The sequence below is a fragment of the Astatotilapia calliptera genome, chromosome 22 (assembly GCF_900246225.1).
Source record: "Astatotilapia calliptera chromosome 22, fAstCal1.2, whole genome shotgun sequence".
In the NCBI taxonomy this organism is placed as follows: Eukaryota; Metazoa; Chordata; class Actinopteri; order Cichliformes; family Cichlidae; genus Astatotilapia; species Astatotilapia calliptera.
Genome location: NC_039322.1, coordinates 8335102 through 8354677, shown reverse-complemented (window position 1 = coordinate 8354677; position 19576 = coordinate 8335102). Strand labels below are relative to the sequence as shown.

The 19576-nt window shown below is 40.9% G+C and overlaps 1 protein-coding gene across 1 annotated transcript in view; it reads right to left on the bottom strand.

Moving 5' to 3' along the window:
• myo1g (myosin IG) overlaps positions 1-19576 on the bottom strand; it is a 69398-nt gene that overhangs the window by 7676 nt on the left and 42146 nt on the right. The window contains exon 21 of the mRNA XM_026156789.1: positions 16714-16871. Coding sequence (XP_026012574.1) covers positions 16714-16871 — 158 coding nt within the window. The remainder of the gene's footprint in view (positions 1-16713; positions 16872-19576) is intronic.

Here is a 19576-nt window from a genome sequence, read left to right as displayed (position 1 = left end):
AGTGCCTCCAAGGGACAAGCGGTGACACAGCAACCACGATTAAATCATGACTGATAATTAAAATGTAACTGCTGAACAATAAAAAGATTATCTGTCCCAAGGAGACAGAAGCATGACACACTTGTATGGGATATGCACAGTATGATTAAAACATCACCTGCATTTATGTTTATGAGCCTGTGTGTCTGCACCGCTCTGCCATCAAGACTTGGAGCTGATGAATACATATATCAACTGTTAGTTTCACTAAAACAGACTGGAGAGAAGACCTCAGTCTATACACGCATTGACAGAACTATGACTGGGAAAAAGAACGCATGTCTATGGTGGATGAATATCAGCTATTTTATTATGGCCAAATAAACTGTAACTAATACTATCAAACAAACTTATCGTAGCTGCGCCACCACGACTTATAGTTACAGCTGTGGGTGGATGCAAATCAGCCTGCTTAATAAGATAATCAGCTGAATGGAAGCATCTGATTCAGGACATCCCCCAAACTTCACCACTAACAACAGCTATTTTTTATTCGCATAAGGCGAGTAGATCTGAAGTTCATCAAACAGCTTTATGTTAAATAACTTCCTAAAACATTAAATCATAAGTGTGATTTGCATTTTTAGAAAGCTTTGATTTCAATTCACATGCTGACTAGAAACCATGTGCTTGAGAGTCTAAGGAGCTTGGAAAGAAAAGCGTCTGGACTTCTTTGAGTTGCTTGAAGACGTTTCACCTCTCATCCGAGAAGCTTCTTCAGTTCTAAGGGTCAAATGGTGGAGAGTCCCAGATTTAAACCCAGTGGGAGTTTCCCAATCCAATTTTCGGATGAGAGGTGAAACGTCTTCAAGCAACTCAAAGAAGTCCAGACGCTTTTCTTTCCAAGCTCCTTAGACTACGTTGACCTGGATGACTGAGAATTTTCACAGACACCATGTGCTTGAGAGTTTATAGTAGATGGACTGTCTTTTTTAGCCTTACATTAAACTAAAGCACCTTCCACACCATGTGGATTCACTTTTTCTGTTGTGCCTTTAAGGTGGCAGTGTGGGTACTGACAGCTAAATTTATGTCTATACAAAAGAAGTCAACACCTCCATCTGAGGTGATGCAAAACATAACAGATGCCATCAATGTTGCTGTGCTGCGATGGTATCATGGTGACTAGCTGTGACCCTAAAAGATGGATGCAGTCACAAATGAAACTAGACATGACGTGTAAGGCGAGATCTGATGGTGGCTGCATGCTCACTGGCTAATGACTTGTGACTAACTGATCCTTAGCCAATGATCTTAAAAGGTTTACCATACTTTAAGTCTAATGGGGACCATAACTTAAAAATAATGTTCAGTGTTTCAGTGTGACCTGAAATTAATGATTGAGCTCATGAACTTTGCCATAGATATTTATACAGTTTTAAGTGTAAGTGGTTTAGCCCTCTAGAGTCGAATCAAATGACCAATTAAAAACGATGTGGCAGCAAGATACACCATCGCTGAGTCTCCATTTCAACGTATGTTATCGTATGTTACGACAGTGATACTGTGATTTTTAGGATTTGTATTTAGTGTTGTTGTTTTTTGGTTTTCTCGAATGTTTGTTGTGAGGCAACTTCTGAATGTCACAGACGTTGGACAAAGAGCCACCACAGGCAAACTGTGCAAGCTGTCTCCATGTGGGAACCAGAAGGAGTGATGAACTGTGGAAGTGTCAGACCTGTGACAACTGTAAAGTCAGGTTGTGCAGTTTTTAAAGGTAAATTCAAGTATTCAAAAAAGCCACTTGTGCCTTTGCCCCTATGTGACTGTGCACCACCTTCCATATACTATGACCCCTGTGAGGATTTTTAATTTATCCTCTCCCAATCTGTCATCTGCCCATCTGTCCCTCGTCACCACGACTAATCTTACACTGTGCAGTTTATGTAAAATCTTAATTAACTCAAGAAGTCTCAAACTGTCGAGCTGCAACAACAAAACATAGTATTTTGCTTAAAGAAACCCCAAAAAGTACACAATAAAGGAGGAAATGCAGCGTCTGTTGGTTGTTGCTAATTCTCTGAAGTAAAGAGCTTGTATCAGAGGCCTGTCAGATTAGATAACAAGCAGAGAGAGCGACAACGTCTGCTCCTAATGATCCCACAGACCCTAGACAACATCAGACTGTCAAAACACACAAATTCTCTTGTGCAGCCATAACTTTCACTTTCCGCTTCCACCGCACATAAACACACATGAACACACATAGCCTGCAGATAACACTTGGGTGTGTGAAAGAACAGGCAGAAACCTGCAAAAGAAACAACAGCTTGACACCTGAAGTCATGTAACGGCACCTTCCATCAGACACTGTTAATGAGAACTTTTTGCACTGTGCAAAAGATCAGAAAGGTTTCCTCTTTTTCTTCTTCTCTGGCAATTTCTTTATCTGAATCCTCGGGTTTAGGAAAAACTGGTTCTTGAACTACACAGGTGTGCACAGACTGACCGAGCAGAGCAAAATCTGAGCATGCTCTAAAGGAACTCCAGGTCCAAAGAGGAGACAAAACTGATGAAGGCATGTTGGACGACCAAGATGAGATGCTTTAGTTCGCAGACTGTGAACTATTTATGGGCTACACAAGATATAGTCTGTCTATGTTCAGCTAATCTGACTGAACTTAAAGTCTCTTGGTTACTTCCTCTCCCACTCTCCTTTTCCTTTGGTCTGTGTGTTTTTATGAAAAAGATTCACAAATAAAATTTTCATGCAAGTGGGAAAAATTTTAGATCACGCAGAAGCATTTTCACAACACTTCTTGCCACCCTGGACATATTTGCATTTAATTGTTTCTTTCCCATTCACTTTGTATCCAGTTGAAGCTGCACAACTGAATACAGTATGAACACTCGGTTGTGATTGGAAACGGGATTAAAGGAGAAGTTTGCCATTTATAAAACCGTGTATTTGGTTCATGATGTTAAAACTGGTCTCATATTGTTGTCAGTTTAGTACATCTGAAAATGTTTAGCTTAGCACAAAGAAACAGAGGAAACACATCGTGTAAGCAGGGTGATCAAAATAACCTGCAATGCTACCCATAAAAAGGAAAAACCATAGCAAATTTGAATTTCAGCCTCTCAGGCTTTTTATTCAGCTCAAGAGCACTTAAGTACTGTTTTGACCTCTGTACGCAACTCACAATTTCACCACAAATCTCAAGTTTTGCTTCTGTAACTTTGGATTCAAGCCAAGCAGATTTTAATGTTACAGAGCCAAACAGCAATTTTGATTGGCCGAACCCACAGTCCCAGCCAGAAGGCAGAACATCAGTTCAAAAGGGTGACCAGAAACATGCTCATTTTGTGCACAGCGAATGCATACTGCTGGATGGCCTGCACTGAAAAGGCAAAGTAACCCAATGGTTTGTTCACACCCTGCCCAGCCTGCTAAAATGTTCATACAAAATGGACAATCATCAACACGTCAATGAGTTGGAGGAGATCCAGCACACACGTGTGGTCAATGGACTTGTAGTTTATTTTTGTGGCTAGATGCACACAGACATCATCATGTCACCTGTTTTTGGACTGTAGCCATACACAGAACAAAAAACTACCCAAAGACACCTAAAGACATCACACTACAAACACAAGCTCACACGCAGTCAATACGCAAGTAAAGACACTAAACAGGAACTGACATATACAATACTAACCAGAAACCTAACCTCTGAAATATAACATAACCCACAGAGCCTTACACTATGGGGACTGACTTGTTTTGGTGCAAGATGCCAATAGTCTGTAAAACAAAAAAGTGTAAAAACAAGATGCACAGCTAAACCACTTCTTAGTTTGGAGCAGTAAACTTCCTGAAGCTACTCAGATAACAGGCATTCCCTTCAACGCTACATTTTTTGTATAGATCACACACACATTACATAACATCAGTCGGTTACGATTAATTATTTGTCATTACTTAACATGACCCTGTTTGCTGTCTCCCCCTCTTTGCAATCTTCTATCCCATCCATCTTCTTCTCAGAATTTGACACTCTGTCCTCACAATCCTCCAGTTTTCCCCTTGCAGTCTTAATTAGCACTTCCCCAGCTGCCTGGCAACCATCGCTGGGGCAACAGCATCATCTGCAGCCCCCACAGCGGGGACAACGGGGGCTGAGGCCACTCAAGTCTTCGGGTATGGGCAGGCGGGGAGCTGACCATCCTGCAGGGTTCGCTTTAGCGTCATAGCGTTGATCATCACCACCCATCCATTATGATAACCATCAGCATCATCGCTAACAGTGGGCCTATCTTAACTGGCTGCACCCTGCATGGTGAGCCTCAGCAGGGGGGCATTCTGGGAAAAAAAAGTGATTCATACTGTAAGAACAGCAGAGTTGATGCATACAGAGCGACTTCTCCGAATGGATAAAATATGATTTAAGATGCGACGCCAACACTCTGCAGACTTAAAACTGGCTCATGCACATGGCTTGAATCACTGAGTGAAAGGCACTTAAATAATTTTCCTGGTCCTGATTAATTCTCGGGACAACAGACATGTTTCTGAGATAAGAGCAAATCCGTTTAAGAGAGAGTCAATGACGGAGCGCACAAAGCAAGAGCCCAGCGTCTCCTCAAATTGATTATCGATAAGGCGGTCGAACTTTATCAGGGGTTTTTATGCAGCAGGAACATTTGTCACTGGATAGGCAACTCTTAGTCATGCCTGCTACTGAACCCGTACTGGTGCAGATATCTTCAGCTGAGCGACGATAAAACAAACAGCCAATCATGTGCTTTGTTAAAAACATTTCATTTATTACGGTTTAGTAGTTGGCACTAAAGCAACATTGTAGTGAAGAATGAAAATGATTGTGAGGAATCCATTTGTTGCACTCGGAGGAGGATTTGGAGGCAGCACGTGTGCCGTTTGAATCCACAAAGAGGCCTTTTGATGCAGTTTCAAGGTCAGTGGCTCAGTCTGAGTGCACCCAGGAGGCTTTAAAAGTTAAACGAACAGGAGCCAACGTCTTCATAAACCTGCTCCTCCGCTGATGTTGTCTTTGATGTAAATGTGTGATAAGGCGCTCATTAGGAAAGCATGATGTAGTATTCACTTTGTCTAAATCTTTCACAGCACACTTGATGTTTCGAAAACATCTCACGGCTGTACTGTAGTATCTCCTTCATCTGCATTCATGCCGCTTTCAATTTAATTCAATCCAATACAGTTTGATTTATATAACACTGGCTCACAACAACAGCCATCTCTTCATCATCATAAAGAGCCAACGGTTTCAAAGAAAACCTCAACGAGCAGACTCGGCAACAGAGGGGAGGAAGAATTCACTTTTAACATGTAGAGACCTCTGGCAGAACAAGTGTTAGGGATGCACAGTTGGTGGGGGTGACAAGAGAGAGAAGAGGAACAAGGAAGGAACAAGATGTTTTCATGAGAAGCACAAAAGTGAATACAAACAGTGCACATGGACACATTTGCAAACACACTGTGCCCAGCATGCGGATAAATATGCAGGACACAAATCAGACAGGAGTAAAGCAGCAAAAAGCAAGCTTTAAAGGGGGGCGAATAATGTTTTCCCTCATTTTCTTTCTCAGACTTTAAAAAAATATGGTTAATATATTTGCAAGTTATACCAGTGAGCGAGTGAGTTATTTTCCACTCTCTCATCTATATGATTTCATTAGACGTATCTCTTTAAAGTTACTCTTTAATAAAAATACTGGAAAAGAACAGTAAACTTCTACCTTAATAATAAAAGTTGAAACAGAATATTAATATTCCAAGAGGGAAAACTGAACTGTCTTTTCAGAAAAATAGACCAAAACCAAAACAGGAAAACAGGAACACGAGAGGAGCACAGGAGAGACAAGAAGTCAGAGAACATGGGCTGCAAACTCAGGTAGGCAAACAAACAGAAACAAACAGATGTCCTGACAGCAAAGGAGTCAGGGAAGAGAAGGTTATATATACACATGGAGCGGAAAGGGAAATAAAGAACAAAAGAAACAAATCAGGGAGAGACAGCCAATTAAAAAGGGGGCGAAAAACAAAGACTTCAAACTAGCAGAGAAGCAAACCAAGAAATAAATAAGAAACAGGCACAGAAACACAGGGGACACGTGCAAAAGTACAAAATACTAAAACACAAGAGGGGAGCCAAAGAAAAACTTTGAAAGCACATAGTACCAGAACGGCTGTGTTAGGAAGAAATACCTGACAGAACCAGTAGTGCAAATACACAATATGCACTCTAACTGCACTGTGTGAACACCATCAGGTAGTAAACTCAAATACGAGAATTTAGAAACTTTGCCATAAAGTTCTGTGACATCATTATTTTAAGGAGTTTTCTGTACTGGGCCTGTTGTTAAAGGGTATTCGGTCCATTTGGTATACCTGTAGTGAGTCTGTTTGGTCTTGCTGACACTAAGTCAGACTCGTTCCTGCTGGGCTTCACCATGGTAGCCATTTTTTTGACAGAATTTCTTGGTGCAGTCAAAGTGGTGAAAAACAGGCCTAAGTCTTCACATTGTCCCTCTGGCTTCATTGAACATTACCATCTACAGTAGCTCAGGCTAGAGCAGTTTGCAGCTCAGTGTGAAGTAGCAAGAAGGAAAATTAGCACCTCCAAGTCAAAAAGCGCATCCACACTGAAACGACTAGCAGTGATGTGACAACGGGAAACAGCAGAAACTCTGCGACATTCAGTGACTTCAAGTATGAATGGGTAAAACTACTGCTGGTGATCTTAAGTTGCCAAGTTCTGGGTTAAACTTTTCTCAAGTTCAAGGCAAGCGATTGAACTATCAGCAACTACCAGTGAGAATAAACGATGCCACTGACTGAAACATTTCAGCATGGTAATTATATGAGAAGGTTACCTAGGCAACTTGAGCCTGGAATGTCTGCCAGCTACTGACTTCTAGCTACAAAGTGACAGGCGACCAGCGAATTGCTCTTGTGTGGACACACCCTTGACGCCATGGATCTCTGTAGGAGAAAGGTTAAATGTCCACTCGAGTTTGGGAAACAGCTCTTGCCCCAAGTGGAGGAGTTCAAGAATCTCAAGTTCTAAGGTTGTTGTTTGTGAGTGAGGATAGGATGGATTGGTGCAGCGTCTGCAAGGATGAAGAAGCTGTTGTGGTGAAGAGAGTGCTGAGTGTGAAGCAAAGGTATACACTTACACAAGGTCATTACAAAAGGGCCATGGACACAAGTGCAGAAATGAGTTTCCTCTAAAGAGTGTCGGACAAGCATTTAAAAAGGCAAGGAATGGAGTCATTCCGGAGGAGCATCTGGATGAGCTCATTGGGGTCTAAACAAGCCGTTTAAACTGGACAGTTAGTAGATTTTAATCTTGTTTTTCACCACATAACCCAGACATTTTACAGTCCTAATTCCTTGTTGTTCCTCAGGTCTAACTCACTGGTCACCCTGTAATTTAAGGCAGGTTCAGACAACGCCTTTACATTTTAAATACGAGTTTGAAGCTGCGTTTGAGTTCAACTTCATTACCCCATGCACAAGGTAACAACAGAGTAAAAACAAAAGGTTTATGGTGATGTTGTAACCCATATTCTGAGCTGTGCCCTGAATGTGAACCCTGCTACAGGTATCCTCTTAAGTCTATACTAAGCAGCAATTTAGCAGAAACACAATAATGTGTGGATGATTACAGCTAAATGATTTCCTGAACATAATGTGATACCAAATGCGTGACTATGCCTGCCTGTAATGAAAGTCACATGGTTTTCCTACACGGTTTGCCAGTGGCTGAAGTGCCATCCAGAAGGGCAAGGGAGAAGGAGAGATATTGTATTACCAACTTCCTGTAACATTAATGCTCTTTGAATTGGCCTTTTGTGAGTCACTCTCTAAAATGGATAAATGAAGCTTTTTCAAAGACATTACAGTCACGTGTTTCATCTGAAGTCTCATCGCATACAGTCTGTCAAACTGGAGAGTCCAAATAAACAACAAATTTGTTGTTGTTGTAAGTCTGTCATGCGCCGCACACACTGCCTGTAGTCAGTGATTTAACTGGCTCTCAGTCTTTTCTGTTGATTTTTTAAATAAGTTTATCCAGATGCTGAACGCAATCATATGAACACTACCAAATATAGTGTCTATTGTTGTGAAAACAAAGGTTAAAACCAATTATTTATTTATATATATATATATATATATATATATATATATATATATATATATATATATATATATATATATATATATATATATATATATATATATGAAATTAAACTTGTAAATTACACTTATTTTCCCTAAAGACAACTCAGACTTATCATAATAACTTTTACATTTATTATTAAAAGTGAACATTTTTGTGCTTAAACATCCATTTTCTGCAGCTTAGCCAGGTTGCGGGTGTAGCATAATTAACAGAGAGAGAAGCCCAGATGTCCCACTTCCTTGCTACCTTTTCCAGCTCTTGTGGGGGAACGCTGAGAAATTGCCAAGCCTGCCAAGACATGTAATCTCTTCAGTGTGTCGCGAGTCTGCCCTGGAATCTATTCCCAGTTGGACTGGGACTGTTCAGTGTGGAGGAGTAGCAGATCTACTTTGAGTCCCCTGGCCTTAAATGACCATATTCCTCAGCCTATCTCTAAGGGAGTGCCCATACACCTTCCAGAGGAAACTCATTTCTGCACTTTTGATTTTATTCTTTCAGTCGCTACCCACAGCTTATGACCACAGGTGATGGTATGAATGCAAATCAACAGCTTCGCTTTCATGACCAGCTCACTCTCCACCACAACAGTTCAGTGTGGTAGCGGCATCACTGCCAAAGCTGCACCAATTGGCAGCATTAACAGTCGAGGGGAGAATGAACCTCCCACTCCCCTCACTTGTGAACAAGACCCTGAGATAATGGCGCTCCTGTGCCTGAAAGCAGCTAATCTGCAAACTGGAGTGAGCACTCCACACTTCTCCAGCTGAGAACCATGACCTTAATGTTGTTTACATTAAAAAAAGGAACAATATGTGTTATTCGTTATGTGAACTTGCAAACAATCTAAAATGACACCCCTGATTTAGACCGTGTGTCTAAGCTGCTCCTGCAGTTACTTTGCATTTGATCAAAACTCCAATAACAAGTCAAAACAAGAACCTGATCAGAAGCTGCAGGTTTGGAAAAATCTTAAGAGACAAAAAAATTAGGGACAAAAACATAAAAGAGGGGACGAGATGACCGAGGAGAGTTGGAGCACAAGATGCAGCTCCTGTTGCTCCAGCCAGCAGGACCGACTGTGAGACGAGCACATTGAGGACAGCCACTGAGGGAGAAAAAAAAAGGGGAGGCAGAGAAACAGGGGAGGCTATTTCAGGACTTGGATGACGCCTTTCACGACCTAAAAACTGAATTTAGAAATGAGAGGGCTGATTTCTCTCACACCTAGAATAACTGGCAAACTGTTGATGTCCAGCGAGGTCAAACAAGTCCTCGAGTCCATCATTAGCAGGTGAGCATGTGTGTCTATGTGATTCTCTTTGATCTGGGCATTAACGCCTAATCACAAGTCCTCTCACATATACTTTAGGGTTAATGAACTCGCACATTATTCTTGCTAAGCTGTAAAGGGATGGGTGACCCAGAAGATTGCTATTAATGCAACATCGTTCCAGGTCTTTCCATATTCATAAATGAAACTGCTGATGTGGAGACGAGTGGAGAAAATGCTGGAGAAGAGTCTGGAAGGAGCAGACTGAGGAAATGAAAACAAATAAGAGTTAGAGGAGGAGAGTGCAAGTGAGGAAACTAGATCTTAACACTTTGTGGACTCCACAAATCATTCAAGTATACGTTTACTTACAGTTACAAAGTTTAAGAATTTCATTACATAGGTAGTGAAGACTTTAAATTAAGGTGGGCTATAAAGATTAGTGCAATAAATTGAGCATCTATATATATTAAATATGATAAAAAAAATCTCCCTTCTGTTCCTGAGTTACTGTGCTATATAAACACCAGAAATATGGAAAGTCAATGTGAAGTTGACCTTTGACCTTTTTAATGTAAAATGCCATCATTTCATTATTATATGGTAAAACATTAACATAGACATTTATAGTCTGCTAGATCACAGAGACCTCTAACCTCCAGACTGTAACCTACCAATAAGGCGGTTAGAGTGATATAACAATTGGAAAGTCGGAGGTCGGTGTGAGTGTGCACATGAATATTAGGCAAGGTGCTTAAGTTTAGAAAAAAGGACTTGCATTGTTTGTGTGTAATTGGGTGAATGAGGCTTGTAACTGGGCTTTGAGTACGCAGAGTAAGGTGGAGTAAACTCATCTTTTAGTTCAAGACGTTGTGCAACATGAAGTTAAATCCCCTTCAAGTCTTCTAGACAAATCATTTATCAAGAATGGGGCAGTCATGTGGTCACTGTGACGTTCACCAGTTCATCCTTGAGTTCCAGCGAGTGTTAGTGTTAAATATGAAAACAGTATCTGTTTCACAAGATGGGATTGATGAGTAACCTGAAAACAAAAAGCTACAGGCGACATGAAGCAACGCAGCAATTTGGAGCTGAACTGACATGTTGTTCAACCGCATCAGAAAATAAACGGGTGATCTTAGATTGTTGAGTAATATCCGGAATATAACATCTTACCAAACTAAATCCAGTAATTAGACCAACGTTACGAAAACAAATATGTCATTAAAGAAAAGAAACGTGGTCATTTCCTGCACACTCGTGCTACAATAATCTGACTCCTGTGGAAGGAAAGAAGGAAAACAGAGTAAATTTTAAGGAGTAGAGGAATAAAAATAACTTTCTTTAAATGTGACAGTCAAGTGCATACTAAGCTCAGGGCAGGTATCGATCTATCGATGCTGTACTGCTGCACACAGCATCCACTTAAACAGGCTAATGCAAAGCTAGCAATGAAGAACCTCTGACCCAGAGAGATAGTAAAGCTGAGTATATCGGTCAAAGTTAAAGTTAGCATTATTGTCAAAAACCATATGTACAGATGATGCACAGAAACACTAAACAACTAAAAAATAAAAAGATACAACTTTAATAAAAGCCTTATATACAACACAACACAACACAGTACAATACAGTCTTCTATACACAATCCAGCAATGCAACCAAAACCAGTCAGGCAGTCAGCTTTCTGCAATAAAGTAAAAATCTTGTGTATGTCCTTTATGACAGTGTTTCTCAACCAATGTGTCGTTAGAAATGATCAGGTGTGCCGTGGTTCCACCTGATTAGTACTCTAAGCGACCAGCGTAACGGGCAGAACAATTATATTCTCTTCCACTAGAGGGCAGTACAGCTACCTGCTCTAATTAAATGGGTTGCCAACTGCCAGTAAAACCGAAGAAGACGAAGAAGTGTGAGATGAAAAGAAAAAGTAGCCAATCTGACCTGGGTCCTGGAGAAAATCCCGACCCAGATGAAGGCCCTAGCATGAGTAGTGGTCAGAAGAAAGCAAAAAACGTATACCGGGGACAAACTGAGCCAATTCCGCTGTACCTGGTGTGCGGGGAAAAAATGACCAATATGCTTTTTGAGACATTTTTGTTTAGTGGTGTGTGATTTTTCGAATTTTACTCAACACTGACCTGTGTGTTATTTAAGGATACAAAAGGCACCTAACTCAAGGGATAAACCATTGTTGTTTCTACACATAACACACAACTTATCACTGAACCAATTTTAGACACTTTATTACGAGGAACTTGTTGCAAAAACGCATCTCACCATGTCTTTAGCTCAGTCTAAAAGAATGCCAAAGGTAACACAGTTTGACAGGTGTAAAATTGTATTTTTACACAAACAAGGTCATTCCCAAAGAGCTTTTAGCCAAAAACTTGGCATAGCTCAACAAATCGTAATTAGAAATGTAGACATGTGGAGGACAAAAGAAGAAATGGCAGCACTAAAAAACAAAAAAAGTATCTGAAAGTCAGCCAGCAAAAACCTGACGTAGTACCTGAGAGATGAATCTGGCCCTTCAGTTATTCCATCTGCTGTTTGAAGTCTCATTAGTAATGGTCTCAGTGGAAGAATGGCTGTCAAGAAGCCACCCCACTCACCTACCTATTTCCTACCAAAATATAAAGGAATGAGTGGTAGCTCAAGACTATAGTTAATAAGTTGTACATGATGTCAGGGTGGGTTTTGGACCAAACCAGTTTGATCGAGCGATTAAAGTTCATTTTATCTTACATAAAATAAGTATTGATATATTTAATATATACAGACAATAAACAATGTTCCTCTATAAGAGGAACAATAAACTCAATTTCTGGGCTAAGTGAGCCAGAGTTGTATTTTTGTATTTTATATCCTTCATATCGAAATCAATCCACAGACTGAGAGTTTTACAATTGGTTCTGTTAAAGTCAGTTCAAAACTGTCAATTTAAAGCATCTAATATGTGAAAAGTTGCATGAAGGATGTTAACAAACTGCACATTTTGTACAAACTTCTATTTATTCTGCAAGGAGTCTGTGGCCGTGATCAATAAGATTATAAACCCCCAAATTGCCTTTTAAGTAAAAATCCTCCTAAATCTTTTGAGGCAGGAGCAGATCATACCCTAAATCCTGCCTTTAGCTCACTCATACTCCCCCAGCTGTCCCAGCAGATGGTCCAACCCCCTGAATAAAAAACACATAGAAACACACACATACACAGTATTTCTCTCTTAGTAAACAGACACACTCAACACACACACACAAACAGCTCATTCACACTGACAGCTCTGACCCAGGTGACAGGAAGAGAAAGCAGGAGAGAATCAGGGATGAGAGGATGGGGTTATGTACAGGAAAGGAGAGAGTGAAAGAGCGCAGTCCTCTGAGGGAATGAGAATCGGATGTGACATGACAGCAAACCAGACAGCTTGTCTTTGCCATCCTCACCGACAACACAGAGCGGCTTTGAAGTCAGATTTTACCTTGCGCCTTTAACGCTGACTTTTCTGACCCAGTTTTGTACAACTCACTGTGTCACTGCAAACTCTCTCAGCTGTGAACACCGGCAGCCTCACAGATCTACTCACTTACTCTGAAGAGACGAGGAAAAGCAGCAGGAGTCACAATCACTCCATTGACTGTTTCCTCCTCTGACCGTTCTCCCCACCAAACATAAAAACTAAAATGACGTGCGCGTGACTCTCAGAGTCTGGCATCCCATTTCCTGACAGAAGGAAGCACAAGAGGAGTGTGTCTGTGTGTTGTCATCCTCACCCCCCTCTCGCACATGCTTGCACACTTGCACATCTCACCCCTGACTTTGTCTCATGAGTCTCCTTTTGATGAGTAGCCTAGCTGAGGTCGCGCCCCCTTCCATTCACCGCAGATGGTGGCACAATAACAGGCGGAGAGCTGAAACAGACTCCCCCTGAGACGCCTGCCGCACCCCGACACAGAGCCACGCAGCTGCCGCAGGGACCCTGGTGATATAGATACCCATACACCCCCCCCTGAAAAAACCCAGACCAAAAGTCTAAGACTCGTAAAATCCACAAAAGCCTCACCGGGGATCTGGGATCAGGAAGCTGAACATACACACAGAGAGACTCATAAAAGTGGGAGCACACAGAAACACATGCACCCTGGAGCGACTGCTGTCTCGCCGGATTCTGAGCTGAGAGCAAAAACAAAACGACGGACAGGACAGAAGAAATAAAAAACATGTTGATGTGAGTCAGCTGATGGCTCAGTCTACACTTCATCTGCACTCAGTGATTCCAGAAATCACATCACATGGTTTTTAATGATGATTAGAGCATTTTGTTTGGCTTCCAACACAGCACAACTCAATAAAAGTAACCATTTCAGCCTCTAACGCAGTAAACAACTCTAGAATCTATATGAAGGGATCACAGTCCTGGGTTTTTGGATTCTTTGTTATTCTAGAAACTTCATAAGTCGTACCTATAAGAATGCAAAGTCTGTGATGAATTTTACAAAAAGGGAAACGAATTCAGATATGAGCTCCACTGTTTATGTCTTTATTTTTGTAAAATTCTCTCAGCATGAAGCTGGCAGGATTTGCAGGAGATCGATCGCTGCAGACTGGGTGAGGACTCCGAGGGCAGTACTTACGACAACACGGCCGCACTTAAACACACACCCGCCCACGCACGCACAACCAAAACAGTCTGCTGTGTGTGAAAACTCGTGGGCCGTGCCATTCAAATGGAGTCTGGCAGAGATGAATGCGGGTGGATGTGAATCAGGTTTATAAACAGCAACGAAAAATCGGAATCCGAGTGATAAATGTGATAAATGTCAGCGTGACTGATTCATTTCACGGTAGTTATTCAGAGCAGGACACAGACAGCGACAACTATGACAGTGATAAATGCCAAGGATATGATTTACGTAATTGTTATGCAGCGTTAATAGAGTTCGTTGTAACCGAGACGTTTGGTGGGCAACAATGGGGCTAAAGCCGTGTCGTTTCTTCATGTGACACCGAGGCCTGGAAAGCGGCAGGTTTTCATTTGGAACAATCACTTCGCCGGCTCATCTCGCTGATTAATTCATTAAAAGTTTTATGAAGAATGTTTTGTTCTAATTAAAACCTATGTCAAAGATGTGAATTATCAGCATGAGAAAACAAATTTGTTTCTGAATTTGCGGATGATCTCTTTGAGAATGATGACCACTCTGTGCACCCTGTTACGCATGCCCCAGTGGGCCGACACATCCGCCATCTGGTTAGTGTTTTCTTGCATCCTCATTAACCTGCTCTCTTCTCTGCTTCACTTCTAGTGCTGATTGTCTGCGGAGGCACACCTGCTGAGCCTCGCCTCTCCTCCATCAGCATCGGTATTCCTCAGATGCTTTTTGAAGTTTCGCTTATTATTAGATGAGTTGGGAGTTGCTGCCTGCCTCTCTTATTTGTGTTCAACACTTGCAAGTAAATTTTCTTTTGTAGAAATAAACGTTTCCTGAAAGGCAGCAGTGTTGTGGCATCTCTTTTGAGCCATGAACCCCTTCAGTTAGTGCAGGGGCAGGCAGCATTTCTCCCTAGAGAGCCATACTGACTTCAATAAAGTAAGCAAAGAGCCAGACATTGGATAACTCAATCGAAACCAGGTTATATTTAACATCTTGCCAGTTGTCTGAAATATACCACTGCATAGATCACTGATGAAACAGATTGCTCTGAAATTGAGTTAAACAGCGGTACAGACTTCCTGCAATCATTGGTCTTCAGATTCCTGTGCATGGTGCTGCCTCTGATCGACTGGCTGATTCATGGGTGTTGTTTTCCTGTTTGCTATGTCTGGCCCAAAGGCTATATTTTACCCTTGTGAGTTTATAATTTCTTAAAGTAAACCCATTATGCTCATTTCAAGCTCCATATTTTTATCCCTTGATTCTACTAAAGATGCTTTGCATTAGGGCTGCACAATTAATCGTTACAAAATTGCGATCTCAATTCATACTTATGTGCGATCTCATTTCGAAATGACAACGATTAAAAAAAAAAGAAAAAAAAAATTACAATTGTACTGCATTTTGTTCCGGGACTTAAGCTGCATGAAAACAAGCGCTCACTCTTCCTGCTCAACAAATGACAAGGGCGGCGGCTCATACCACGTGATACAGAAGTCAGCTGGCAGGGAAAAAACAACGGAGAGCACGTGAGAGATGACGAAGCTGTAAAGGCCAAGAAAGTGACAGGAGTCAACCACCCAAACATCAATAACGGGAACCTTATACAGCGCTTCCCTATACCCGTCCAACTCCCGCAGGCACAAAGAAATTACGGAGGCTATCACTTATCACCTGACCAAAGATATTTATATTGGAAAAGAAAATCGTGAGAGAATCGTGATCTCAATTCTAAGCAAAAAAAATCGTGATTCTCATTTTATGCAAAATTGTACAGCCCTACTTTGCATGATTCAGAAGTTCAGTATAATGCTTATTTATCTTATGCAGGGTTGTTGTTGTTGGTCTTGTTGTAGCCCCTCATTCATCTACTGTCTAAAACAAGTTGTTTCAATGCCTCTCCTTTTATCCAACTTTTTCTGATTGGCTGCCCCTTGCAAATAGAAAGTTATAACAGCGGGTGGGAGGGGCTGAGAGTCAGAGATGTGTGTGCGATGACCATAACTTGATATCTGCTCTCAGTGACATCATAAAGAGCCAAGAGAATGAAAAAAAAAACAGAACCAGAGCATTTGAAGCAGTTTTTTGCTGACAGGGATTACTTGTACATACACTTACCTCATTATCATCATTGTATCAACTGTAATGTATCATCATTATTATAACAGCATATTTATGGTAGAAATTCTGGCTGAAATTATTTTCTGCCAGAAGTTGTTTGACTTGCGCCTGTTTATAGGATAACCCACAGTCAGGTTAGGAACCATTGCTCCGGGAGAAAATCCCCCACAGATGTTAAATAAGTATATGTTGATGTAAGGTAATGTAATCGCACATAGCTGTAGAGAACAAAGAATCAGATTTCAAACTGAATAATCCATTTTAAGATACCATGACCGAGGCCATAGCACTTGGCGGTTTATTATCATTTCAGTCATCTTTAGGAGCAAATACTTGCAATTATCTGCAGGCTAGTATTGAGTACTTTTACCCTGAAGGTAATGTGCATTACAGGCTGACAACATAAGTATAAATGAGTGCGGGATAAAAGACAAAGAAAAAAAATATCTCTGTAACTGACCGTGTGAAGTGGTCCACAATCGCTCCCACCAGTTCACCCACTCTGTCCTGGTTGGGGCACAGCTCGCCTCGCTGCAGGCACAGCAGGACGTCATCCTGGGAGGACGTGTGTAACGCCACCATCTGGTCGACCCCGGTGGTCACGCTCACTCCGGTAAACTGCGGAGAAAGAACACGTTAAAGAAAGATCTCAGCCAGATCCAAGCTTGAGCTCATGCTTTGTATGACTTTTCATGTAATATGATACACTGACAGATAAATAGTCTCTAGTGAGGGTCTTATAAATAAATGAATACATAGATTTTAATAATTTTGGTGCTTTTATTGATAAATTGCTTGTTATTTTTTCTGATTATGGCGGCATTGGAACTCCATACCCTTTACCTCCAAAGGAGTATTTCATAAATGCTGCAATGCTATTTTTATTTTAGCAAAAGACCAAAGGTGAGAATTCTCCTTCCTCTAAAGCCTCATGCATGACCTGCCTATAGGCTGAGTGACCTTTAATATTCATCGACACAGATTGCAGCATTGGGGATTCATTTGTATAAAATTGTCAGGGATTATCACATCAATGTACAAAACCTGTGAGTTTAATACAGTACAGCGCAGCATATCTTGGATCAAAAAAATTCAATGCCATAAATGAAGCCAGCGGATTATTTCTGCTCAGAATATGTAAGCTGGAGGTGCACGTGTGTGGGTGCAGTGAAGGGGAAGTCATGAGCTGTGACCCAGTTGGAATTAATGTACTGATTTACCGCAACGGAGGGAGAGGAAGGCGGCAGGGTGCAAATGAAAGAAGGACTATGAGAGACCCATATAGGTCAAAGACAAAACCAGAGGAGACATGCAAACAGAGAAAGTGTCATGGGTTTTTAGAAAGCAAATGGAAGGACAGAGTGGACTAAGCCTCTTACGGCCTCCAGCCATACAGGTTAATCCAGCAGGGACGACAATGTGCAGGATGTCCCAGCACCGACAAACGCTGGTTAAACCTGCCCTTCAGTGAAGGGGAAGCTGCACAGCTGATCTAGCAGCGTGATACTTTTTACTGTGTTCCAAACATATTTTATAAATTACATTACTTTACTTTGTTCTATTGTATCTGCAGCACTTCTCTTTGCAGTGGCAGTGCTTAAATTGCAGCTCTAAAATAACACAAGATGGATTTGATATGAGGCTCATTTATGATCTTTTCAGTTAATCGTTTACTTCAGTCTTTAAAGTTTCACTAAATAGACAAACAAACTTTGGCTGCACAGTACAAGACCATATCTTTTAGGTGCTCACTCTGTCAACCCAACAAAAAAAATCTAAAAATATCCAATTTATAATTACAATATAAACGTCACAAATTTAAGAAATGCAACTGCCCTGCATTAGACATTAGGGGCTGTTTTAAGTTTTTATACTTTGCCTTGATTATCTGCTTTATTCTTATGATTAAGGTTTAAACTGGAACATAATCTAGGGGTGTCAAACATAAGGCCTGTGGGCCAGAATTGACCTGGCAAAGACCCCAATCCAGCCTGCTGGATGGCTTTGGAAAATGTGAAGGAGGGCAGGAATTTTGAACTTTTAAGTCTTTCTTTGCTAGTTTTACAGCTTTTCCTTCCCATAAAAATCTCCCTCATTCACAAGTAATAAAATGATAGATATCTGTCATTTTACACATTTCTCCTTACAATTGAAGCTCAAAGACTCATGCTGACTGATTTCTTTCATTTACAACAGCAGCATTTCTTTACCATGTAGGAAAACTGAGAAATAATGTTGAATATTGCACTTTTTTTGTCTTATCTCCTTGATTAAATCTGTAGTTAAACTTTTTACACCAACAGAAATTGGAGTTTTACGGGTTCAGCCCACAGAAAATCAAAGCGGGCTGCGTGTGGCCTGCAGTATAAAATGAGTTTGAGGTCCCTGACCTATGAGAAGACTTCATGGTAGATAAATCGAACCTAAATTCAATCAAGACTGACTCAAAAGAGAGATAATACAAAAAAGCAAGACATGTCCCCCAATAAATTGTAAATTAGTATCTATGGGAGACTTCTATACCTCAAAGATCACGCTCTTTCCTGTTTTATTTTGAAATCACTGCTCCTTGTGTATTCCTTTCATTTTTATTTCTTCCTTTTCCTTGTCCCCCCTCATTGGTCATCGTCTGCTCCACCTTGATTAATCCCACTTGTTCACTATTTGCCAATAGCTCACCTGCAGTATATAAACTCGCCATCTCCTCTGTTGCTGTGAGATTGTGTTGTTGTGTAAAGTTTTCCAGTGTTCCTATTGTTTTTAGTATTCCTTCCTAGCAGTCTTTTAATTTCACTTTGATTTCTACTTTGAACATTTGACTGTTCTAAATAAAAGGAGCATTTTTCACATAGTTTATCTTATAAACAAATCAAAAGTTTAATGACTGGAAATACTCCAGTGTGAGAAACGTCCATTAACTTTCTATCAGTTATTTAAATGATTAAATGTTTTAACAGTAACTATTTAAGCTTACAATATGTTTATGCAAAGTGAATGCTTAGTTTTTAATTTTGTCAACATTTTTTGAAGACTGAGTAAACATAAGCGCCAGTTAAAGTCAGGTTTTCTGAATTTGACCAGTCAGAGGTACAGAGCTCGTGTTTTGCTTCAGGTTTTGACCTCAGCTGTGACCTGGGTGAGAGTCAGAGATGCACTGCTTCTTTAATGCTGTATTCTGAGTTTCTGACCTGGATAAGACTCATATTCCTCATTCTGAGCACCAGAGTCTAATGGCACCAGCTATCTTTAGCCGCTCCGCTGCTGCATAATGATAGTTTTTAACCCTCTGGCATGCAAGCGCTCTCTCTCTCCACCTCTCTTCT